Genomic DNA, 21767 nt, shown 5'->3' with positions numbered 1-21767 from the left:
ATAATTAATAATATTTTCATCAACAAATAGAAAAGAAAATATCTAATATGAAAATATTAGAAGAAATATTGGAAAGAAGAAAATGCCAATATCATTTTGTTTTTAGTGTATATATATATATATATATATATATATATATATATATATATATATACACACACACACACACACACACATGTATAGATTCTCTTATCACGGATTTTAATCAGTCGCCTATCGATGCAAAGCATCGTACGACGTAGAAAAAAAATAACGTGAGACAGTAAAGCAAACCCTGCGTACATACGGGAAGCATAAATGGGACCTGTAATTGCTACGATCTGACGATCGATTCAGTAACGCTTTCGCTGTTTGTACAAGTAATTTATTATTGAGTGTTACCTCGTTAAGCAATGGAACGAGCGACGGTATTAACGAAAACGGACGGCCTCTGCCGTGTAGTGCTCTTTAAGATGGCGTGTCGAGGGCCTATAATTCCAACGTACAATGCTTCGTGGTTGCACGGGTCACCTTCATTGACCTACTATGATAATTGTCTATGAACATATTCCTTCTTTTTTCACCAAGTAGGAACTCATCCATCTTCTGCTAAGCGTCGAACAGACATTTCGCTACTCGTGAATAGCATGCCTTGCGTTGGCCGTGAAAATACCAAGTCACGGGAATGCCCGTTGAATAAAACGCAAAATAATCTAGCATGTATTGGCAAATTTCCATTCGTTTTATGTTATCTTTTTTAGATTTCGTTTTAAAATCATTCTAGAGTAAAGCGAATATCTACACAAATTATAAAAAACATTATCTAGAAATTTCTCATTTTTTTTCCCAATATTTTTATCGAAATATTTTGGAAAAGAAATTAAAATATTCTTAAATACAAATCTATAATAAATTTATTATCTAAATTTTTAAATCTCTCTTTCCTTTTTCTTACTTACGCGTTCATTATTAAAAGATTAAAAGTTATTTGTTCAAAATTAAAAAAGATATTAAAAAAAGAACTTTAATAATATGAAATATTTTATAGATATATAGCATTTTTATTCTTTAATTAATATATCTCTAAAAAATTAATTTCTAACAAAAATCTCTAATAAATACAAAGAAGAAAGAATGTAAATTAAAAGAAATTTTTTAAAGCAAAATAAATTTTATTTATAAATCTAATTAAAACTTATCACAATCTAAACTTTCGAACAAAACAAAATAAAATTTTAATTAAAATTAGTAACGACAAGATTTCTTAAGAATATTCTAAGTTCTCCAGAAAAAATTTATATATATATATATATTAGGTTTATACCTAAAGATTTGTAAAATGATTGAACGTGTACATCCATTGCATATCAATTAACCTACATACGAGGAGAGATAGAATGTGTGTGTGTGTGTGTGTGTGTGTGTGGTTCCTATGGCAACAATGTTATGTCGTATCGCATCATTTATTCGTACTCGCGAGTTTAATTACAAATGGATCTCCGAGGACTCTGAAATAATATAAACTTCTCACACCGATCACACGATTCGTTCGATATGCGCGAATAAGTATCCGCGTATTAATCATTTCCTCGGAAATTGAATTTGAATTTCTGCTACTGTGCCACGCTGTGTCCTTAATAAAATAAATTAATTGATAAAGAATGTGATTGTAATTAATTAATGAAGAGAATAAATAACACGCGTGTGCACTATTATCACTTGTGATTGATGAATGCAATTTTCCGCTTCCGATAAATTTGAAAAATATAGAAAGATGAAAATTATTTCGCTGGAAATCAGTTTATTTACGGTCATTTACGCAATTTTGTCAAGTTATGCCAAGTTCTGCTATTTTATATCTTTGTACAACAGATTGTAATATCCGTGTGTGTGTGTGTGTGTGTGTGTGTGTGTGTGTGTGTGTCTGGCACTCCGTTTTTACGATCTACGTGCATCTGCGCAAATTAGTTGTGATTTCCCGATCGATTGATTTTATTATCAGATTCGTGCTTTCTGAAAATTGTTGGAATTACTGAAAAATTTTTAGTAACGACCTTCCACAGCATGATGTATAATCTCCACGGGCCTCATTATACGCGCGATATCGATATATCAGTCCGCGTGCGCGATTCTCATCTAAAAATAACAGGCCGCACGCAAATAGCTTGCATATGCATTGGGCCTAACAACACGCTGCTATTTACGCCCGCCTGAAAGCAGGCCAGTCAAATTAGAATTACCTCTTTAATTAAAAACAAATTTCTTTTATTTATTTATTCATTCATTCAACGCTGTTACGCGTTACAGAATGGTATGTTCACGTCGCGTCTAATCAGCATTCTGAAAGTCACAAAAATTGCAATTTTCGAAAGATTACTCGATTCACGACTGTAATGATGCAAAAATTAACAATTAAAGAGTTTTCAGATTTAAATCAACTTAATGTATTATCATTTTAAATGTAACACAATTTTTATGATTTCTTAATTTAATTTTCGGTGATTTAGTTTTCTGTTACATAGAAATTGAACAAAAAGAAAAGAAAAAATTGTAATATTAAAGAAAGGGATCCTTCGAGAAGAAATTCAAGAGTAGAGAGTTATATTCGTTGTGATTTCAGCTTCAACTGGATATGCAGCTAGTGTAAAAAAGCAGATTTCTCCGTGAAATCTCTCTTCAGATTAAAATGACTCTTATCTCGCTTATTCGCTCTCATCTTCTTTTCCCGACTATTTCCGATTGAGCATCAGATTAGTAATAGTATGATAATAGATAATAATGGATACTACAGTGCCGATCAATAGGATTACTCGAGCAATTAAATATTTACAGCGGCGTTTCGTGCAGCACGACTTCATTAGTCGACCGTCTAACGATTGTATAAACGGCGTGGCATTAAAGCCGCACGAAGATTGCATTATTCGTTATGATCATGCAACGATCGTGCGCGGTTGAAAAGTTTAAATATTTACTTTTTCACACTACTGAATTTTAAATTGAAAAGATTAGAGATTTTATATTTCATAAAAAAGTAATGTCAAATGCAGCGATATAAAATTATCTTTAAACATCCTTAAAAGTATATGCACTTTTAAAGCTATTGTCAAAAAAAAATTTAAGAAAAGAGAGAAAGAAATTAATATCGTATATATATATATATATATATATATATATATATATATATGTGTGTGTGTGTGTGTGTGTGTGGTAGTACATACACATGTTATATACTAAAAAAATTAAAGACAAGTCTTTATGGAATATCAATCGTGTTAATAACTCGATGTTCTCATGTTCTCAAAGTACTATTGTTTTTAATATTGTAATTATAATTATAATTAAAATATTAAAAATGAGAGCACAAAAATGTATATATATATATATATATATACAATCGTCCGGAAAATAATTGTGAAAACATCATGTGGATATCGTCTATTTTCGGTATGAAGGAAAAATAGATATACGTTTCCGGAAATGAATAGCATGTCCAATATGACAACAGTACCATCGGGTGCAAAATGAAAGACGCAATTCCATGGCAATTTCCGACAGTAGCGTTTCAACTTTTGCATCGTCAAAAGTTTGATAGCGCGGCTTATTATCAAGAAATTCCGTGTGCACAATGAAAGTATCATGTGTTTTAAGCGCATTGACACAACGAACAAACCTCAAATACTTTAAATTGACCATCGGCATTTTAACTATTTTATTCTATAACTCCAATTTTTTTCGTATTTAAAAAAATTTATATAACATGTAACATGTACTAATTTTTAATAATTTTTAATTATAGAATCGAACTTTTAATATATAAGATCTATATATATATATATATAAGATAATATATCAAATATCTTGACTTTGTTTTATTATATTATAAAATACTTGATTTTTTTTGCCTTTTCACAAGATTTATGTCAGCGTATGATTCTTATTAAATAAGAAAAATTGTCTCGATAATGGCAAATATCGTTGTATACATTTAATGTCATTTATGCCTCCCATTAAAGAGATAACTGACACATTTATCACAAAATTTTTTTCAAATAAGGGACAGTTATTTCTTGCAAAGAAGAAAATGGCGATTAAGGAAATTATATATTAGAATTTGTGGATTATATAGAAAAATACGTAAAATTATGATACAGGAAAATATCATAGTTTATTTTTATTTTTTATATATTATATAATTTTAGCATATTTTACAATCATCTATTATTCATATATTCATATTTATCTCGTAAATTCGATTATGTAGTATAGTTTTATGAAAATTATGCAAGTTTGTAATGTATTAGTTCATTTTAAGTAGATGCATCTTCACACTTATCATTGTAAGGCTATTTCGCGACATGAGGAGATTTAATTTCAGATATATAAGAAATATAACCTCATAAATCTTATAAAAGGGAGGATATAAAGCCATTTTTGGATCAAAGTTAACATTTAAAAGTAAATTAATCATTAGAACATGTTTATGATCTTCTAGAAACAAAAAAAAACAATTATTTGTCAAAGTTGGGAAAAGTTATGTTTGGTCATTTTTAGATAAAACAAATTAAGTACACATACACATAGGGAAGATAAAAATTCTCTATATTTACTACTCACTTTTCAATAAATAAATGCAATTGATTTTATTTTAAAGGATATAATGCTTAAAGGATATAATGCAATATATAATTATTTCAGCTAATAATAATAAATTTTAATTTTCATGACTTTCCTAGGCCCTAAAAAACAAATAATCATTATTTTCTGTTTCTAAAAAGTCACATAAATATGTTTTAATGATCAACTTAGACACCCTAGATACTTTCATCCAAAACTTAAGTCTTCGTAATAAGACGAACGAAAATTTTAGAAATTCTAGAAATGATTTATTGAATTTATTAATTTAAAATTCATAAAATTAGACGCTCAACATCTTGTCCGATCATATATGCCTGGCATATATTTCTCGCTATTGTTAATATTCTTCTTTTCTAGTTTATTTATAAGCGTACAAAGTATAAATTTTTGTACATCATTTCTTCGATCAGGATTCTTGATTCTCACAAATAACAACTAAATGGAAGGATCAAATATTAAATGGAAGGATCTAATATTAAAAAGTAACGTGCGAAAAGTATTCTGTGCAAGACTCTCTATAAGAAATAAAAAGAAAAAGAGAAACCTATATAAAAGTTTTATAACATAACTTATTATTATTATTTTGTAACTTATTCAATTATTCATTTAAAAAGAGAATCGAACGAAAATAAGTGGAAAGCGTTACAAGAAAGATAAAAAAGCGAAAGAACTTACGTTTTATTCACGACGATCGATTTGTTTCGCGGATACGTTGCCGCGTTTTGTTTTGATAATGAATTATTTAAAAGGCTGCAGTGCTTTGCGACAGTTTGAAAGAAATGAAAAACAGCCTATTGAATAATGTACGAATCTGCATCTTTTTCGATGGATAATGTGTCCACTTCTCTAATCCTTCGAACAGTTGATATTCGTTCAATATATATTTTTCTCTACAGGACACCTAACTGAAGATAAAAATATATTCATATATAATGCTAATTATCAATATTCCAGATATATTACTCTGTACATAAATTACATAAGAAAATTATAAAAGAAAAAATGTAAGAAATTAACGTAAGAAAAATATAAAAAAAAGCTATTGATTAAGCAAATAAAGATAATCACAAAACAGAATATCATAATAAATCGCAGATTGGTTCTGCGATTAGATTTTGTGCGACTATTAAGATTTCATATCAAAATATCTTTCCATTTCGTCTAACAAGGGAACATGATCAAGTTCTCCCTCCGATTTTTATGAGCTTATGTTAAAATATAGAAGATAAAAATAAAAGATATGTTTTTTTTATATCCGAATTCTGAAAACGATTTTCTTATCATTATTTTCAGCGTAAAATGCTCTTTAACTTTTGTCCTCATAAAAATTTTAAATTTTTTAAAAATTGAGAATGGGGTGGAAAAATTCGAATACATTGTTATAAAGCGCATTTGCAACCATAAAAGTTTTTTATTGAAAATATACTTTCATATCTTTGATTGGTTTAGAGATATTCACTCAGGAAAAAACTGAGGGGAAGTTTCATCTTCTTAAGAGAAACGCATTTCTTCTAGAAAGACACATTTTTGAGAAATGACCAAGAAATATAAATTCCATACGTATTCATCTCATAATGCTATCCCGCATTGTTTGCGCATTGGTTACAAAAATACTAGAATTATTTGATAGAAAGCATATATGCACATCTTCACATATTTATTTTTATATTCTATTGAATTATAGAAATATAAAATACGCGAAACATGGAAGCTTCAAGAATAATTCTAGTTATCTTATAATTCTAGTATTTTATGAAAATAAATGCATTCTTGACTTTATGCAAAAATGTATTTTCATGTTTTATGACGCTTTGCTTCATTATGAAAGATTTATATTAAAACTGTAATACTAATTTATTTATTCCTGTTATTGTTTCTTTACCTACAAATAATGTGTGTATATTTTTTATAAATATAAATATGATATATGTAAAAAACACTTTAAAAAATAAAATACATATGATATAAAAGACAAAAAAAAAGTTATAAGTACGTGGAATAAAATTGAAAAAAAATAAGTACGTACAATAATCATACATAAAAAGTCAATACATAAAAATATATAAGAAACAAAAGATACAACATTATTAAATGTAATAAAAACATAATGAGAGACAGAAAAGAAAATTACGTAAGAAAATAAAAGTATAAAAATTAATCTGTAAAGTGTAAGAAAATTGATAATTGTTATAAGATCTTGTCACTTAATAATTAATTAATTATGAATTTTTCTCGTCAATGATAAAAATATAAAAATTGGTATCAACTGTCTTGTGGAAGAATATACAAAATTCTTTTAACGACAGCCAAATCGAATATTTTCAAGATATACTCGATTGCTGACACTTATTATATTCATAAGATTTGGCCAACAACGTGTAATAAAATCAGATATCTGTTTCACGAGCAAAAATCAAAGATTGCGCTCGATAAACAACCCGATTCTAGTGAGCGCCGTTCAATTATAGGGAAAACCCGCGACAGCATTGAGGATTTGGGATATGGTAGATGTCAAAGACCATGACGCCAAAATCGATGCCCAACGAAGAATGGAAACAGAGCTATTTCCTAATAAACTACTTTCTGACGCGAAATTTTACTCATGTCTTCTAACATTTAAATGTTGATAGCGAACAAATATACATACATTGTTAAGATCTTGGAGTGATCCGTGTTTTTGGAAATCGTTGATAAGAGATATATCAACGGGAAAATCTGTTAATCGCAGAACATCAGAAATGATCGTTCAGGAACGATCTTGAACGTAAGTGAATACTCACACAGCAAAATGGTAGACGAAACACAGCCAGCCACCGGGATGCTCGAGGAATACGTAGAGACGTTCCTGAAAGGTCTTGCCTCTCTTATGATGAAACACGTACTTGGCCTTGAAAGCCTGATCGATGGGCAGATAAATCGGATAGTAAGGATCGGGCATGCCAGTTTGATCGGGACTTGGTGGGACTTCCTCCTCGGCACCGGCCACATCATTGTCGATAATGTCCTCCTTGCTCTTTTTGCGTCGGTATTTCCGCTTCATAGGCGTCGGCACTCGCTTGTGGTGCGCCTCGCCGAAGCGCGGCGAACGGAAACGACGTAGGAAAGTAAAACGCCGTGCGGGTGACGATTGCTCTTCCGCGTTCGCGCCGTTGTCTTCGGTATCCTCGGTCTCGCTACCGGGCGTCTTTAACGCGGCATCCTCCGCCTCGAGGGCCTGCTCGGCCACGAGTTCATCTTCGCTACCCTGAAGAGCGGCATATGCGGCGCTGCACCGCTTTTCGGCATGCCTAGAGCATTGCTCCTTGCTTCGTGGAAGACTCTCATTGTTGTACGTGTCACCTGGACATTTCCACCAGGATTAAGGCATTGAGGCCAGGTTTGAGCCAGAAATCACGCCACGATCGCGATATCATATTTTTCATAACATTTTCATGACGTTTGATCCTCGAGGCCTCATAAAAGTAAAAGCGATAAATAAATATTAAATACCGATCGTGAGAAGAATTAAACGTTGTTCCATTAAATCTTTGCGTCGCAAAGATTACAAGTTCTGCTTTATTATCGTTACATATATTATACGATAACGTTGATTACACGTCATAGCTGTGAGGATAATTTCGTGATTTTATGTTTTCGAGATGATTATCAATGGAAGGATTCCATTTGAGAATTGATAAACTTCGAATGAGACGTCAACAGTAAATAGATAGATCAGTCATCGTGTGGAAATTATTCAAATATTTGACACGACCAGAGTGAGACATTTGCAATTCTAACCACTAGAGAACCACAGAATAATATTCTCATCGCATAATACGCGTGCGTAAACCCATCTACGATCGAGAAGTTTATTTATGAAATAGAATTGGTAATAACATTTGTTATTAAATGCACATTTATTTTAAGGAACAATGTGAAGATGAATAAAAAAATTTAAGCAAAACTTTAAATAAACTTTTGCAATTTTAAGTAGTAGTAACTGTAATTTTAATTCAATTTTTTTTATTTCGCTACATTATGAAAAAATATTTTTTAAATCCACACAAAAGAAATTAAGTACATCATTATTTTTCGTAATTACATATTTTTATCTTGAAAACAATTTCAATTTTCACAATGCTTTATCAAGTCATAATTTTCAAAAATTTTTTAACTGATGAAAAGCTAAGTGAAGAGCTAATGCTGCCTTTTGATAAACTCAGTGGAACTATCATTGCACTAAAACACAATTAAATAATTAACTTAAACTCGATATATCAGATTACAACTTGCGCTTTCTCTTATGATGGTACCATTTTTCATTTTACTGACAGCAAAGTTTTAGCGCTGCGGAAACGTTACATAGAAAGCGAAGGAAAAATTCAGACGAGAATTTAGAGATAAGTAATGAAAAGTTCACTTTGAATGACTTATTAATTTTTGCGAGATCATTGAAGAGCATTTCAAATGGAACATGTTGTTTTTAATTTTAGAATAAAATAAATTTATTTTATTATATCTTAGCTATAGTAATTTGTATTAAAATATCTTTTGTTTATATCTAAAATTTTTCAAAATTGTTATAATTGAATATTTATAGATCTAAAATTGCAAATGTAAAAAAATTACTAGAAAAGATTATTCTTTCGAGTTTTATTTTTACTGACCTATATAAAGAATCATTGACCGTTACAAAAAAAAGATTTGGAAATTTCATTTATCGGACAACATGATTGAGAGAAAGCGTAATATGTGATATATACATACATACACATATATATATATAAAAGTATATCGGTATTACATACGTTTTTGAAGATATTTTTGATATCTATGCATGCCATTGTGATAAATCGTTTAATACTGCGTTCTAGCTATCATGAAATTCCTATTTTCTGACAGAAGTTGAGTTTTTTACTGAATTCAGAAAAGAGATAAATCTAGACAATTATTGTATATGTAATATAATCATACAAATACCGCATATATAACACTGTCGCTTAAAAACAATTTGTCTTCCTATTAAAAGTAGATTAAAAGATAGATTGTAGATTCAAATTATAATATCATAATGAGAGAAAAATTGACCCAATTACGTTAATATATGTATGTAAAATTAATGAATGTATATGATCATAAACAAGTTTAATAAATAATTTATTAATTTTAGTTAAAATGTTAGAAAATATCAATTTGCCTACAATTATATTGTTTTTATTGATTTGTTATTTGTAAAGCACTTTGATGATATATTAATGATTTCATTTGGGAGAAAAACACATTTTTGTTCCTTAAATTATTTGGCGTATTCAAAGGAATAAAATATTTAGAAAAATCTACTGAATATAATCAATTCAATATGCTTTGTCAATAAATATTTTTAATTTTTCATATATATTCGCAAATATCTATATTTCCACATTTAATTTTGTATGTAATAACACCAAGGCATAAAAATTTTGATAAATAATTTAGAAAACATAAATATATATATCTATAAAATTAAATATCTACATTTACTTATAACTAAACAAATTATTTATCTTCTTTTATTAAATAAATTTTGTATTATACACCAAAATAATAATAATCTCGTATAAGTAATACTCATACTAATTTCCAAGTTTAACATTCAACAAAAGATGCGGTCGTTTTAAAAGATGAAGCATTACGATAATAAGTGTGGTTACCATAGCTAGTTCCAAGTTTCTCATTCAGCCTTTCTGAAATGAATGATTTGCTGGGAAAGTTCTCTTAATCCCTAAAGCCAAGCGGAAAAGTCGAAAAACCGAATACATCGTCTTGAAAAGCAACGCCATTTAATTGTATCTTGTACGAAAAATAAAAGAAATGCATTTAATATTAAACAAAATGCGGTTCACCGCTTCAACATTGATGTCTACAAATAATGAAATATCAATGTACATACTTATGTGATTTTCTTACGGCTTTTGTACTGTATTATATTAATAAGACTATATAAGTAGCCTTTATACAAAGGTCAATGGCGTATACTATTTAATCGATATCATTAAAGCGCAGTAATACATAAAAAAATATGCATAATTAATAAATATTTCATGATTATATAACTTCATATTTTTAAATAGCAAATAAACAAAACATCAATTTTACCATGTATTAAAAAAAACTGGTTACGAGTTTATAATCAGGAATACAAAAAAAATTGACTTGAAATATCGTCAAGTATATATTCGATTTTCATGAAAATCACTAAAATTTCAATATATTGCGAAGGGGATTAATGACGATTACACGCAAAATTATCGCACAACGGCGTTATAACATATTCATCCTGTGTACGACAGAACGCAGGAGAGCGGAATTATCGGCAAGGCGGAACAATGGAAACCACAAATCCGACTCGCACACTTGTATATTAATGCGAATTATCCGTGGAGCTCTATTTATAAAAGCATCTATCTCACTCTCTCACCGTTCTCCTCTTTCTTTCAGATGATGAGACATTTAAAACTCCGTCACATGAACGGATCCAACCGCATCGCGGATCGAGCCTCAAGTATCGAACGAGGAAATATCCCTCCTTTCCCCCCCCCTTTCCTCCCCCGGTCTCTCTATGTTTCTCTCTGGTTGAGCAGAAGTTAAGCTTCGCAATTCTGCTTCTGCACTGAAAAAGCCGCGTAGGTTCACGAGATATGCGAATTCTCGCTTTCGACCGAAAAGGATATATCTAATATTCATCTGTCATGCAGCTAAAAATATATGCATACGCAATGTATGTGTTAACACTAATCGCATTCCTTTCTCAATTTTCACACAAGACTGCATTAAAAATGCAACAAACGTTCATTCTGTCTACGTTGCCACATACAACACTTTCATTAATTGCGACGAATGCATAAATTGACACCGCGTATGCATATGAATTTTCTTTGATGAGAAAACCTCTAAAAGAAATATTTTTAAAAACGATTCGAAAATATGTTTCTATAAATGGCAAAAAATTCATAATATACATTGAAAAGTGTTTAATTATATTTAAATGTATAGTTATATATTCTATGTAATAAACATATATTTTTTATTTTATGGTAAATTTAAACTTTCACTTTTTTTAAACAAGATAGAGAAAAGAGAATTAAAAAACTCAAGAGATTTTTACTCTATCATATAGTTTTCATTGTGAAAACTATACTATATTCGATTAACTCTAAATTTTAATTGCTTTTTTATTTCTTTTTCGATCGCAGAACCGACCAGAAATAAAGAGAGAGAGAGCTCCGGTTAATCATGGTCGTCGCTAAGCCACGTTAACGAAACAACCGACAAACCACGATATAAATATTCCATGACGTGCAACAAATGCAACGTGACCCAGTACAACGGTTATCCATGTCACGCTAATTCACAAGATTACTTAGAACCGGCGATAATTATACAAGATTGAGTAGTAACCAGTTGAAAAGTTAAAAGTCAAAGTCTAATAAAATTAAAAAGTTAATAATTTTTAATTTAAACTTAACTAATTTTAAATTAATTTACAACTTTACCAGTCACTTTACTAGTCATTTTTAAAACACGAACATATTGACATAACATTTAATTCATATTAACTTTTTTAACATATTAACTTTTTTCCTAAGTTAAAAATTTGTAAAAGAAAAATTGTAAAAGAAAAAACGCATTCCAATATAAAAAAATAATACTTCTTTACTTATTTCACAAATTTGATTTATAAACGAAATATTAAATTTCTTTGATGATCCATATTGTAATTTTTTGTTATTTAAAATATTTTAATTTTAAAAAATTATAACATTTTAATTTAATATAAATAATACTTTTTTAAAATTAACTTTTAATTTAAATTAAGTTAATTTAACTTTAATGCAACTTTTAACTGAATCATTTTTTTATTCATGTAACTTTTAATGTAACTAAATTAATTCTATGAGCCATTAACTTTACTTAATTTTATGAAAAAATAATATTAACTTACCTAATCCTGTAATTATATATGTATAAAATAAATCGCGCTGAGAATAACGAGAATAACGAGAATAACGAGAATAACGAGAATAACGAGAAGGAACGCTTCAATCTCGTATACCTGAATGATTGCACTTCTTATTATTCGGATGGGCTTGGCAGTTAAAATGACCCGAAGTATGCGACTGCCGATACTGTTGTCGTTGTTGTTGTTGCTGTTGTTGATTGATCGGCGACTTGAGGACGCTCAGAACAAGGTCCTCGCGGGAAGATACGATCCGTGTGATCTGCCGGCTCTGCCGGAAGAGAGTCTCTTGCTCGCCGCGATTCATTCTACAGCCTAGACGACGACGTTGGAGATAAAATCCTGGATACCACTCGCGTCTCCCCCGTCCTGGACCGCTACCTAGCATAACGGCGTGCAACATCCCGGCTCAAACTTTCCGGTTACAATCGATGAACGGCTCTTCATTTGCCGGACAATCGTCCGATCGCGCAGCTTGTCCATGGTCTCCGATCACCGAAATTCACGACGTTTACACGATCGTCCTAAGATGCGAAATCGTGTGAAATATCGAAAGATTAACAGACCGATCTTCGCGACACGTCGTACACCTCTACGTATCGTTAGAATTCATCTTGGTTGTGACAATGATAGAATTTATTTTCCGCTTTCCATCGTATCAGGAACTTCATTGCACTCGAAAGAAAAAGAAAGAGGTATTCAATTCGTCGTGATTCTATCACCTCTTTTCTCGCGGGAGATTATTTCCCCGCACAGTATAAATATTGCCAATAAGATCATTCGATCTGGTCGTTATCGCCAAAATTGTTGATCTCGTTTAAAACGTAACGCAACGTATACGCTTCTATGTCTATCATCGTATGTCAATTCTCGTTTTCGGGAATGCTCGTTAAAGTCAATATTCCGAACGATTCAAACCAACTTCCTATCAATCAACGGAACACTGAATTGTCTTCGAAATCATCTTTCCCACGTTGCTCTCCACGTTTTTCTCTGTTTTTTTTTTCTCCACGAGTTTTTCTCTTCTTTTCCACACTCGTATTCGCGCTCGTGTATTTTAATTGACGAAATGTCCCGATCTCTTTTGCAAACCTCTTATATCGCCGCTTATGCTTCCCTCATTAATTCCGCTCAATTTCATCAAAGCAAACTTTTGCAACAAAATCTCGTATTTGCTGAAGCTGTTGCTTTCGAGAAACGTGAAACGATCACGAATGTTAGATGCGGGTATTCAACGATCAGGCCATGCATAATGTCCGCTGTGTCTATCGATGTGTCTATCAAAAATTTCCAACCGATTCGAAGAGAAAAATTCGGATGTCCCGGATGTCGCAGGCGCGAGGAAAAGACAGCAGCGGATAAAGAGAGAAAAAGAAAGACTAAAAGTTAGGAAGAGAGATAAATCGGAGGATGAAATATCGGCGTTCTGGTCTCTGGAAGATGGATGTCGACCGTCAGCAAACCGTTGGGACCTCACAATCGATCTTACCTACGGAAATCCTTCCCCGAGTATTTATTCGATAATACGATAATGAAATTCGCGATTTCTTCGAAGCTCTCTATGAAGAACGTCTCTCTCTCTCTCTCTCTCTCTCTCTCTCTCTCTCTCTCTCTCTCTCTCTCTCTCTCTCTCTCTTCTCCGCTCTGTATACGAAATAATCGCTAAATGAGCTCTCTCAAAATATATTCGACGTATCACCGTTTTTCTCTTCTCACCTCTAATGGTCTGTCTTTTCTTCGATATCACAATCTTTTTCTTTCATTCACTATTCCTCAGAGAGGCAACGCCGTTCTTCATCTTAGGCCATCGAAATCTGTTAATCTCTCGTGTTTCTCTAAGATAGATTTCCAAACAATAGTGCATTTGCGATATAATATCTCTATTAGAACACTACTTGTATTTACGCAGCGTTGAAACTTGCGAAAGCATTTGTCTAAGCATTATAGTTATAGTTTTCTACCAAATCAGCAGTACAAAAAGTATATCGCATATATTTCCGCTATTTTTCGATCTTTCTTATTACATATTTATGTCAAATTTTCATAATTTTTAATAGGAAGCTCTTAAACAAGAGGCTTTCGACGATTGACAGTTTTTGCAATTCCGAAAATATCTCTTTTCGAATAAACTTCGTCGATTCTTCCCAAGGAAATGGAATGATTTATCGTAGCTGCTACGGAATAATGTCGCTTTCCTTAATGATTGCACTTTATGATTGCTTTATTATTATTGCTCTTAAGATTTATTGCAAAATCACAGAGGATCATTAATGTGTGCACAGAAAAATTGGCGTGCCACGCGCGCGTAGACAAGCCTTAATCCTTTTTAACATTGTAAAAAGCGCCGAGTAAACTTGGCCGCCTACAAAGTAAAATTAACAATGTTTAGCTTATGTTATCTTATGTTATCTTATGTTATCTCGTCCGACAGCTCTGTCTGTAATGCGGGCAACTAAATTGTCATGAGATCTGACCACTTCGATGGCAAACTTTGCTCGTGTTACATTCACGTGCACTGCTATCGCATATTTTACACATGCAACGTACGTACTTTCGATTAAGGAGTTCCGATGCATCCGGTCACAACAATGAACTTGTCTAATCACAAATTAGAATTATCGCATGTCGAATAGTCGCAAAAGTGAGAGCATCTTCCGGAGTTTTTCGCGCGATGTTTCGCGCGGCGAAACGGATTGATCGCGTTCGACTCTTTTGGTTTTACCCTCTCTCCGGATTAGCCACTGATGACCTACTTGTCACTCATGTCGCAATTAATAATCTCGCAATTAATAACGAAATCATTTTCGTACACTATATTCATGATCTTGTTTTATCTCGATTCGGGTCATGCTACTTCTGATAAAGAGGGATTGGAAACGGTTTACTTCTACACATTCGATGAAACTGTCCGAAAGTTGTTTCAGATACACAGTTCCGTTGAACTAGAAAAAAAAGTAATTTCATTTCTTTTAGTTGACTCAGTGGGATTACTCCATTTATAGGCCTCATGCTCTTCAGTATCCTTTTTCAGTATTCCTTTCACGTGATATGATTCCCTTTAAATAATTTACAACACTTGTCATTCTTCACACTACATAACTAAAATATATCCATTTTGGATTTTGGCAAATCACTTCGATAAATCTTTTAGTTATTATTTAAGATATTTTCTGAATTATTTCGAAATAATTTATTACAATCCATGAATTCAATATCACGAATACGAAGTCACTCTTTCCCGATTTCGTTACTGATGAACTTCTATAGTTCAGTATAGATGAAAATTGCTTGTCGTCGAATCACTTTCCTTCTCTTTCTCTCTCTCTCTCTCTCTCTCTCTCTCTCTCTCTGTTTTTTTTTTTTTTTACTGAAATAATGAATTAACTTAGGATATTTGAACATATAGCAAGAGCACGATACGATCGCACGATTCAATTTATCGCACCCGTTTAGAACCAATCATCACGTAGTATACCTGCATCTCTTCAACGATTCATTTCATGAAATTTTATCAGCAAGTTGCCACCAAAGAGCCGCGCATGAGAAACGCCAGTACAAAATTATCGATACGACCTACTGTTAAGTATAAGTTAATGTGTCAATTAAAGACATGGATGTGTGTATGTGTGTGTGTGCGTGCATGTAGACACACACACACACACACACACACATGAATGTATATCGAACGTTCGCTGTCACTGTCACGGCGCTTCTGTGCACTGTTGCATGTTCACGAGACCTTGACAAACTGACCGTCGCACCGGTGCGATACGCTTACAATGATCGCTCGACCGATCTCGCGGCAAGTACGATTCGTACTTGATATGCGATGTGCGCGATTCGTTACGCGATCACGCGATCACAAAGTCGCGTGCCGTGACCCGGAACGCGGAAACATATACACCTGCTCTCAGAGCGACAGCTCGCAACCAACTGTGGCTCCTCGCCCGCCGCTCTGTAGTTCCGCTACCCTCCGTAACCCCGAGCAGGTATGACCTGGCGCTTCTGCACCCGCACACGGATTACCAGATCCCTCCAAGATATATTCCCTCTATCATTCTACGATCGCAGAGAACCTCTCCTCCCCCCTCTCTCTCTCTCTCTCTCTCTCTCTCTCTCTCTCTCTCTCTCTCTCTCTCTCTCTCTCTCTCTCTCTCTCCCTTCCCCTTCCTCTCTTTCCTCTCTCTATCTACCGACCTATTTATCTTATTCATCCTCTCTTCCAGCAGGTGCCCGCACCTGCTGCGACCGGGTTTGGGAGAGCAGGTCACTTTCATCCCTGTTCGCAATTTTTTTCCATCCCCATGCTTGTCGGGATAATCTCGCTTGGAAAGTAAAATCTTCCATTAAAGCAATATTTAAATAAAACATGAATTTTGACAAATTTATCTAGGAAATAATTAAATATAATTGGTACAAAAGATTTGTTATTTATCAATTCAGAAAAAAATACACAATTATAAAATCATTAGTGTTCGAAAACATCAAATGATTGACTAGTTCGAATAATTCAAATCTTAAGATCAAACATCAAATAATTTGAACCTTTCAAATTAAAAGTATAAGTATTTCAGCAGTTCAAATTTCAAATGATAGATGTTTGAAATTTAAAAAATTAAAAAATTAAAAGACTGCTTTATTTTCATATTATGTTCTTAATTCTTTATATTTTTTAATCAGAATTATCTAAAACATTTAAATCTAATAAATTCATATTATAAATTAACATTACAACTGATCACTGTTTAAATTTGAACCATTTAAACTGATTGTTTGAGTTAAAGTGTCAAGCTTGAATATGAAAACAACACTTTATTGATTGGAAATTTTTGTAAAGTGTAAAAATTGCATCTTTTTTAATAGTTGCTTCCAAATTTTCAGTCATATGCGATCCTTTAGTTTTGTTTTAACAATGTAGTATACTTTCCCCCTCCCCCCTCTCTCTCTCTCTCTTTCTCTCTCTCTCAAACGCATTGTCTTATGAATAATGAATGCAGAAAAAATCACAAAAGTAAATGTGAAAAGCGTGCAGTAACATGTGAATGATTTTTACATCTATTGAGTTGGAATTTCGAACGTATATTTTAAAAAGAAAAGTTCATGACGAGGGAAAAGAGAGAGACTTTAATCTCAAATGATTTGGGAAAAAATTAACAAGAAAATGGCCGAAAAGAGTGATGTTAATAAGCGGTATGATCACTTGAGCAGACACCTTGACTGAAATATACCAAGTTCTTGCAAAATAAAGATATTTTTCGTAAGATATTTTTCTAAAATAAACCTCACAGTTCTATCAGGAACCATAAAGGAAATCTTCGTTGTGTAATAACGAAGATGCCCGAAACTTGAAATCAGCTTTGAAAGTAATTTCGCAAGCAATCCGGGATCCCGCGTTGCTGTGAATAATTTCGTCTAGACCGAAGACTCTAACATGATTATATTTAACTTATTTAACTGTCGTGATAAATTGCGATTTACGAAGAGGAATTAGTTCAAAGGCATTATTTAAATTATGTCATTTTTAATCAGATGTTATAATTTCTGTCAATTTTTTCAGTCTTGTTTCTCAAAAACGAAACAAGAAATTTAAAAAGTAATTATATTTCTAAATTTAACATTTAGTGTGTGTAATATACGCGCACGCGATAACAGTTACATTTTAAGACAATTTAAAAGATATAATTATCTTTTAACAGAATAATTATAAAAAAATAATTATTATATTATTATATTATATTATATATTAATTTTTATATTTTATTAATTTATATTTCAATTTATCCTTTCTAAAAAAAGTAAAATGCAAATCGATATTTGCATTTTGAAGTATGATTGCTGCATACTCGAAGTATTGTTATCGCTTTTCCGCGATTAGTTTCTCTCATTGCGCTTACTTCATAACGCGACTGTTATCGCGAAGATCATTTTGACAACAAAAAACACATGTTTGTATTGTGACAAAGGGTTAATGATATAACAGTAATATATATAATTTTTGCTTGTTCTATTTAAAAGGATAATTAGTGCTCACGCAGCATGCGTCTGTAATGTCCGGTATGTATAGAAAATATAAAAAAAACATTATTCATAAAAATAAATTTATTTCGGTAAAAAATATTTAATCAATTTTCCATCATATTAAACATATAAAAAATTAAATGTATAATTTTCATATTTTAAAATTTTAGAACAAACTGATGTTTGTTTTAAATATAGGATATAAAATATAATAAGAAGAAGAGACAGGTGCGAGGAAGGTGTAAAAAGTATAAAAAGTACAATGATATAATGCAACAATATAATTAACGCTTATAAAATGTGTTGCAAATTAATTGTTTACCAGAGGAGAAAAATCAATTCTGCTTGTGGTATAAAAAAAAAGTGAAGTCTCTTGATACGCGCGATAACGCAATGTCTGTGAATGCGCGCATCATCCAAACAATAATTCGCTTGTTCGATTGATTTCGACGTCCCACTTCATCCGACGCATGACGTCGCCACTGTGTACTCACGTCCGGACGCGGGATATGTTTGCGCGCAAACTTGCAGCTAACTGCACAAACATTTCAACCGCGACGTAGCCTGATCGACAATAACGGCACGATCGCCAGCTCTTTGCATTATTATTATTCGATAAAAAATATTACTTTACTTTATAAATTTCTTCCTCTACTAATGTACTGATTTACTTAAATGAATAAAGTAAAAATTAAAAGTAAAGTAAAAAATTAGATATAATACACTTAAAAATCATTTTGTAATTTAATAATATTTATTTTTATTATATTATCTTAAACTTTTTCGAGTAGAAATGATGATGATGATGATTTGATTAGTGCGACGTTATCATAGACCTTTAATCCCCTTTTATTTAATAATAAATCAGTATGTACGTGTTTGTACATATATATATTTGTGTAATATGATATGTAATCTTTAATCTCGTTGGTGATCAAATGTAGGCACATACAACCTTTGTTTGTTTATTCATATCATAAATTTCAACTATTACTTCTTATCTTCTTCAAGCAAATGTTGACTATTGATTTAATAAAGTAATTCTTATTCTTCAAAAATATGTTTTTAACCAGCAATATTTCTGCTTACAACTCTATGTGCATACATTTTGATCACCAACGAGATTAAAGATTACATTTTTCGATGTCATTTTGCAGAAAGATCAAAATTCTTGAGCAACCTGTAGTCTATAATACCCAGGAAATAATTGAACGAACTTTTGCAGTATCTAGCCCACATGTTCGTGCAACATTTCACCTCGTTCAACAATGATTTCGGTTCAACTTCTCGGAGTGAATAAATTTGTTGTTGCTCGCGTTTGAGATTTGGGGCAAAATAAAGCTCGCATTCCATGATCGATGAACAAATGCAAAGTTATAACAAATGTATAACTTCGGCATGCTAGCAGTTCGACTGGAATGTCATGTATTCGTTTACGTGCAACTTGCTTTAAAATCTTGCGTAAAGCTCTATGTCGGATTCGATGGAATGTGGGCTTGAACACGCTCGCTATTCGGACAATTCGCTCGCCGTTATAAGTACTGTTCGCAACGCTCTTCTAGTATCACTAACGTTTTAAGATCAGACAAATAATGTTCGTCCAATAAATGGCACCTGATGAGAGGATTGTAACAACCTTTTGGTAACTATGGCAACGAGCTATATGTCAATCAATGAGAAAAGAGGATTACGATAGCCTGCGCGTCTTTCGTTCATCAGCTTCTTCCCCCATTAATTTTTTTTCTAGATATTGAACTTCAAAAGGTTGACGGAAATTAGAGATTCGGTCTCAAGTAATCATCGGACTATCGAATTGTCCAAGATCTTTCCGCGAAAAGTAAGTAATATATTTAAATTAGAAAAGAATATGATTATTAACATTTACTAACATCTAATATTGAGTCATTTTATAATAAAAATTAATAATGCGATATAATTTTATCTGCTACATAACTTTACAACAGAGAGATTTACATATAGAGCATGCTAGTTGGAAATTTACCAATACTAAACAATCAATCAATAAACTATCTTTTATTTCATCATGACTTTGAGAGAAATAAATCGCAACTAATTCCGAATTTCCTTACGAGATTACGCAACTTGTATCATCGTCACGTCAATGTCACAATATTTCGAAGTAACTGAACCTGACTCGTTATCAAATATGTTTTATTCGGAGAAAAGAACGCAAACGAACCTTATCGACGCAAAGTTTCCAGTCTCATGCTCGCGAAAAAGAGTTTCGGCTTTAATCGCGATGAGTTCGGTCATGTCAGATGCATTTTCACGGAGTTTCTCTAACTTGTACATTTCTGCTTGAGCTTTTCCACCTCGGCGACATCCACGTCTGAAAACGATCCCTTGCAAATCCGTTGAACCCGGCCGTTCTTGAAGAGAGATAAGTCAGCGGAAAAAGTGTCAGAACACTGGACAAACGAAAGCTCGAGGACAATTGAATGAAAATAATACATTTCCAATTGAGTTTTATTTTTTATTTCTTAAAATTTCTTTATACACATATATCACATATTATCGTTTTAAATTCAATTATCAAAATGATATTCTATAATATTTTTTTAAATTAAATTGGTGCAATATTCGTAAAATCATACAGTCTAATGGAGTATGATACGTATAAGCTTGAGATATTCATTCGAGAGACAACTTAATTGATCTCCTAAGGTAACGAGACGATAATAAATCGGTAATCCAGAAATCCGTAGTGCGGCGAATAAAATGAAAGCGTGCACGAAAGAGATGCACAGTGCGGCCTCTTGAAAACGAAGAAGAAGATTATGGAAAAGACGATGAGAAAGAAGAGGAGCGAGCACGAATAGCGAGGATACCCGAGAGAAGAATTTGACAGCTAAATTATACAACAAAATTACTCTTTGCGTCTATAAATATTGGAGTCTTCTTGGAAACATAATCCATAATTCATTAGAAGCGAAAACTTATCAGTCTAAAAATTAATTGAATCAGTTTTTTCACAAAATTAATGAATCATTTAAATTACGAACAAAGTTTTTAATAACAATTTATCTAGAAAATTTGTTTCCAGCAACACTCGTACATCAAGAACTGATGAATAATTCGAGGATCTAAAAATTTTCTTTTCCTAGGTTTTTTATCTCATTATTATCATTGTTTCATAATT

The 21767-nt window shown here is 32.0% G+C and overlaps 1 protein-coding gene across 9 annotated transcripts in view; it reads right to left on the bottom strand.

Moving 5' to 3' along the window:
- The window catches only part of LOC105433301 (KCNQ potassium channel), a 46795-nt gene extending 30177 nt beyond the window's left edge, over window positions 1-16618 (bottom strand). Inside the window, exons 1-4 of one of the 9 annotated variants that reach the window (XM_089077803.1) lie at window positions 16329-16618; window positions 16065-16165; window positions 12686-15531; window positions 7395-7953 (exon numbers count right to left, since the gene is read on the bottom strand). In XM_089077803.1, the coding sequence (XP_088933929.1) occupies window positions 7395-7953; window positions 12686-12992 (866 nt within the window). In that variant the 5' untranslated portion in view covers window positions 12993-15531; window positions 16065-16165; window positions 16329-16618. Of the gene's footprint in view, window positions 1-7394; window positions 7954-12685 lie in introns of all 9 variants that reach the window. The other 8 variants (XM_089077813.1, XM_089077806.1, XM_089077822.1 and 5 more) reach the window with 8 other exon arrangements.
- Between the last annotated feature and the right edge of the window lie 5149 nt (window positions 16619-21767).

The sequence above is a fragment of the Pogonomyrmex barbatus genome, unplaced genomic scaffold, assembly GCF_055798465.1.
Source record: "Pogonomyrmex barbatus isolate J1 unplaced genomic scaffold, ASM5579846v1 scaffold1, whole genome shotgun sequence".
NCBI classification, from domain to species: domain Eukaryota; kingdom Metazoa; phylum Arthropoda; class Insecta; order Hymenoptera; family Formicidae; genus Pogonomyrmex; species Pogonomyrmex barbatus.
Note: the sequence above shows the minus strand (reverse complement) of the source record. Positions and strands in the feature narration are given on the sequence as shown.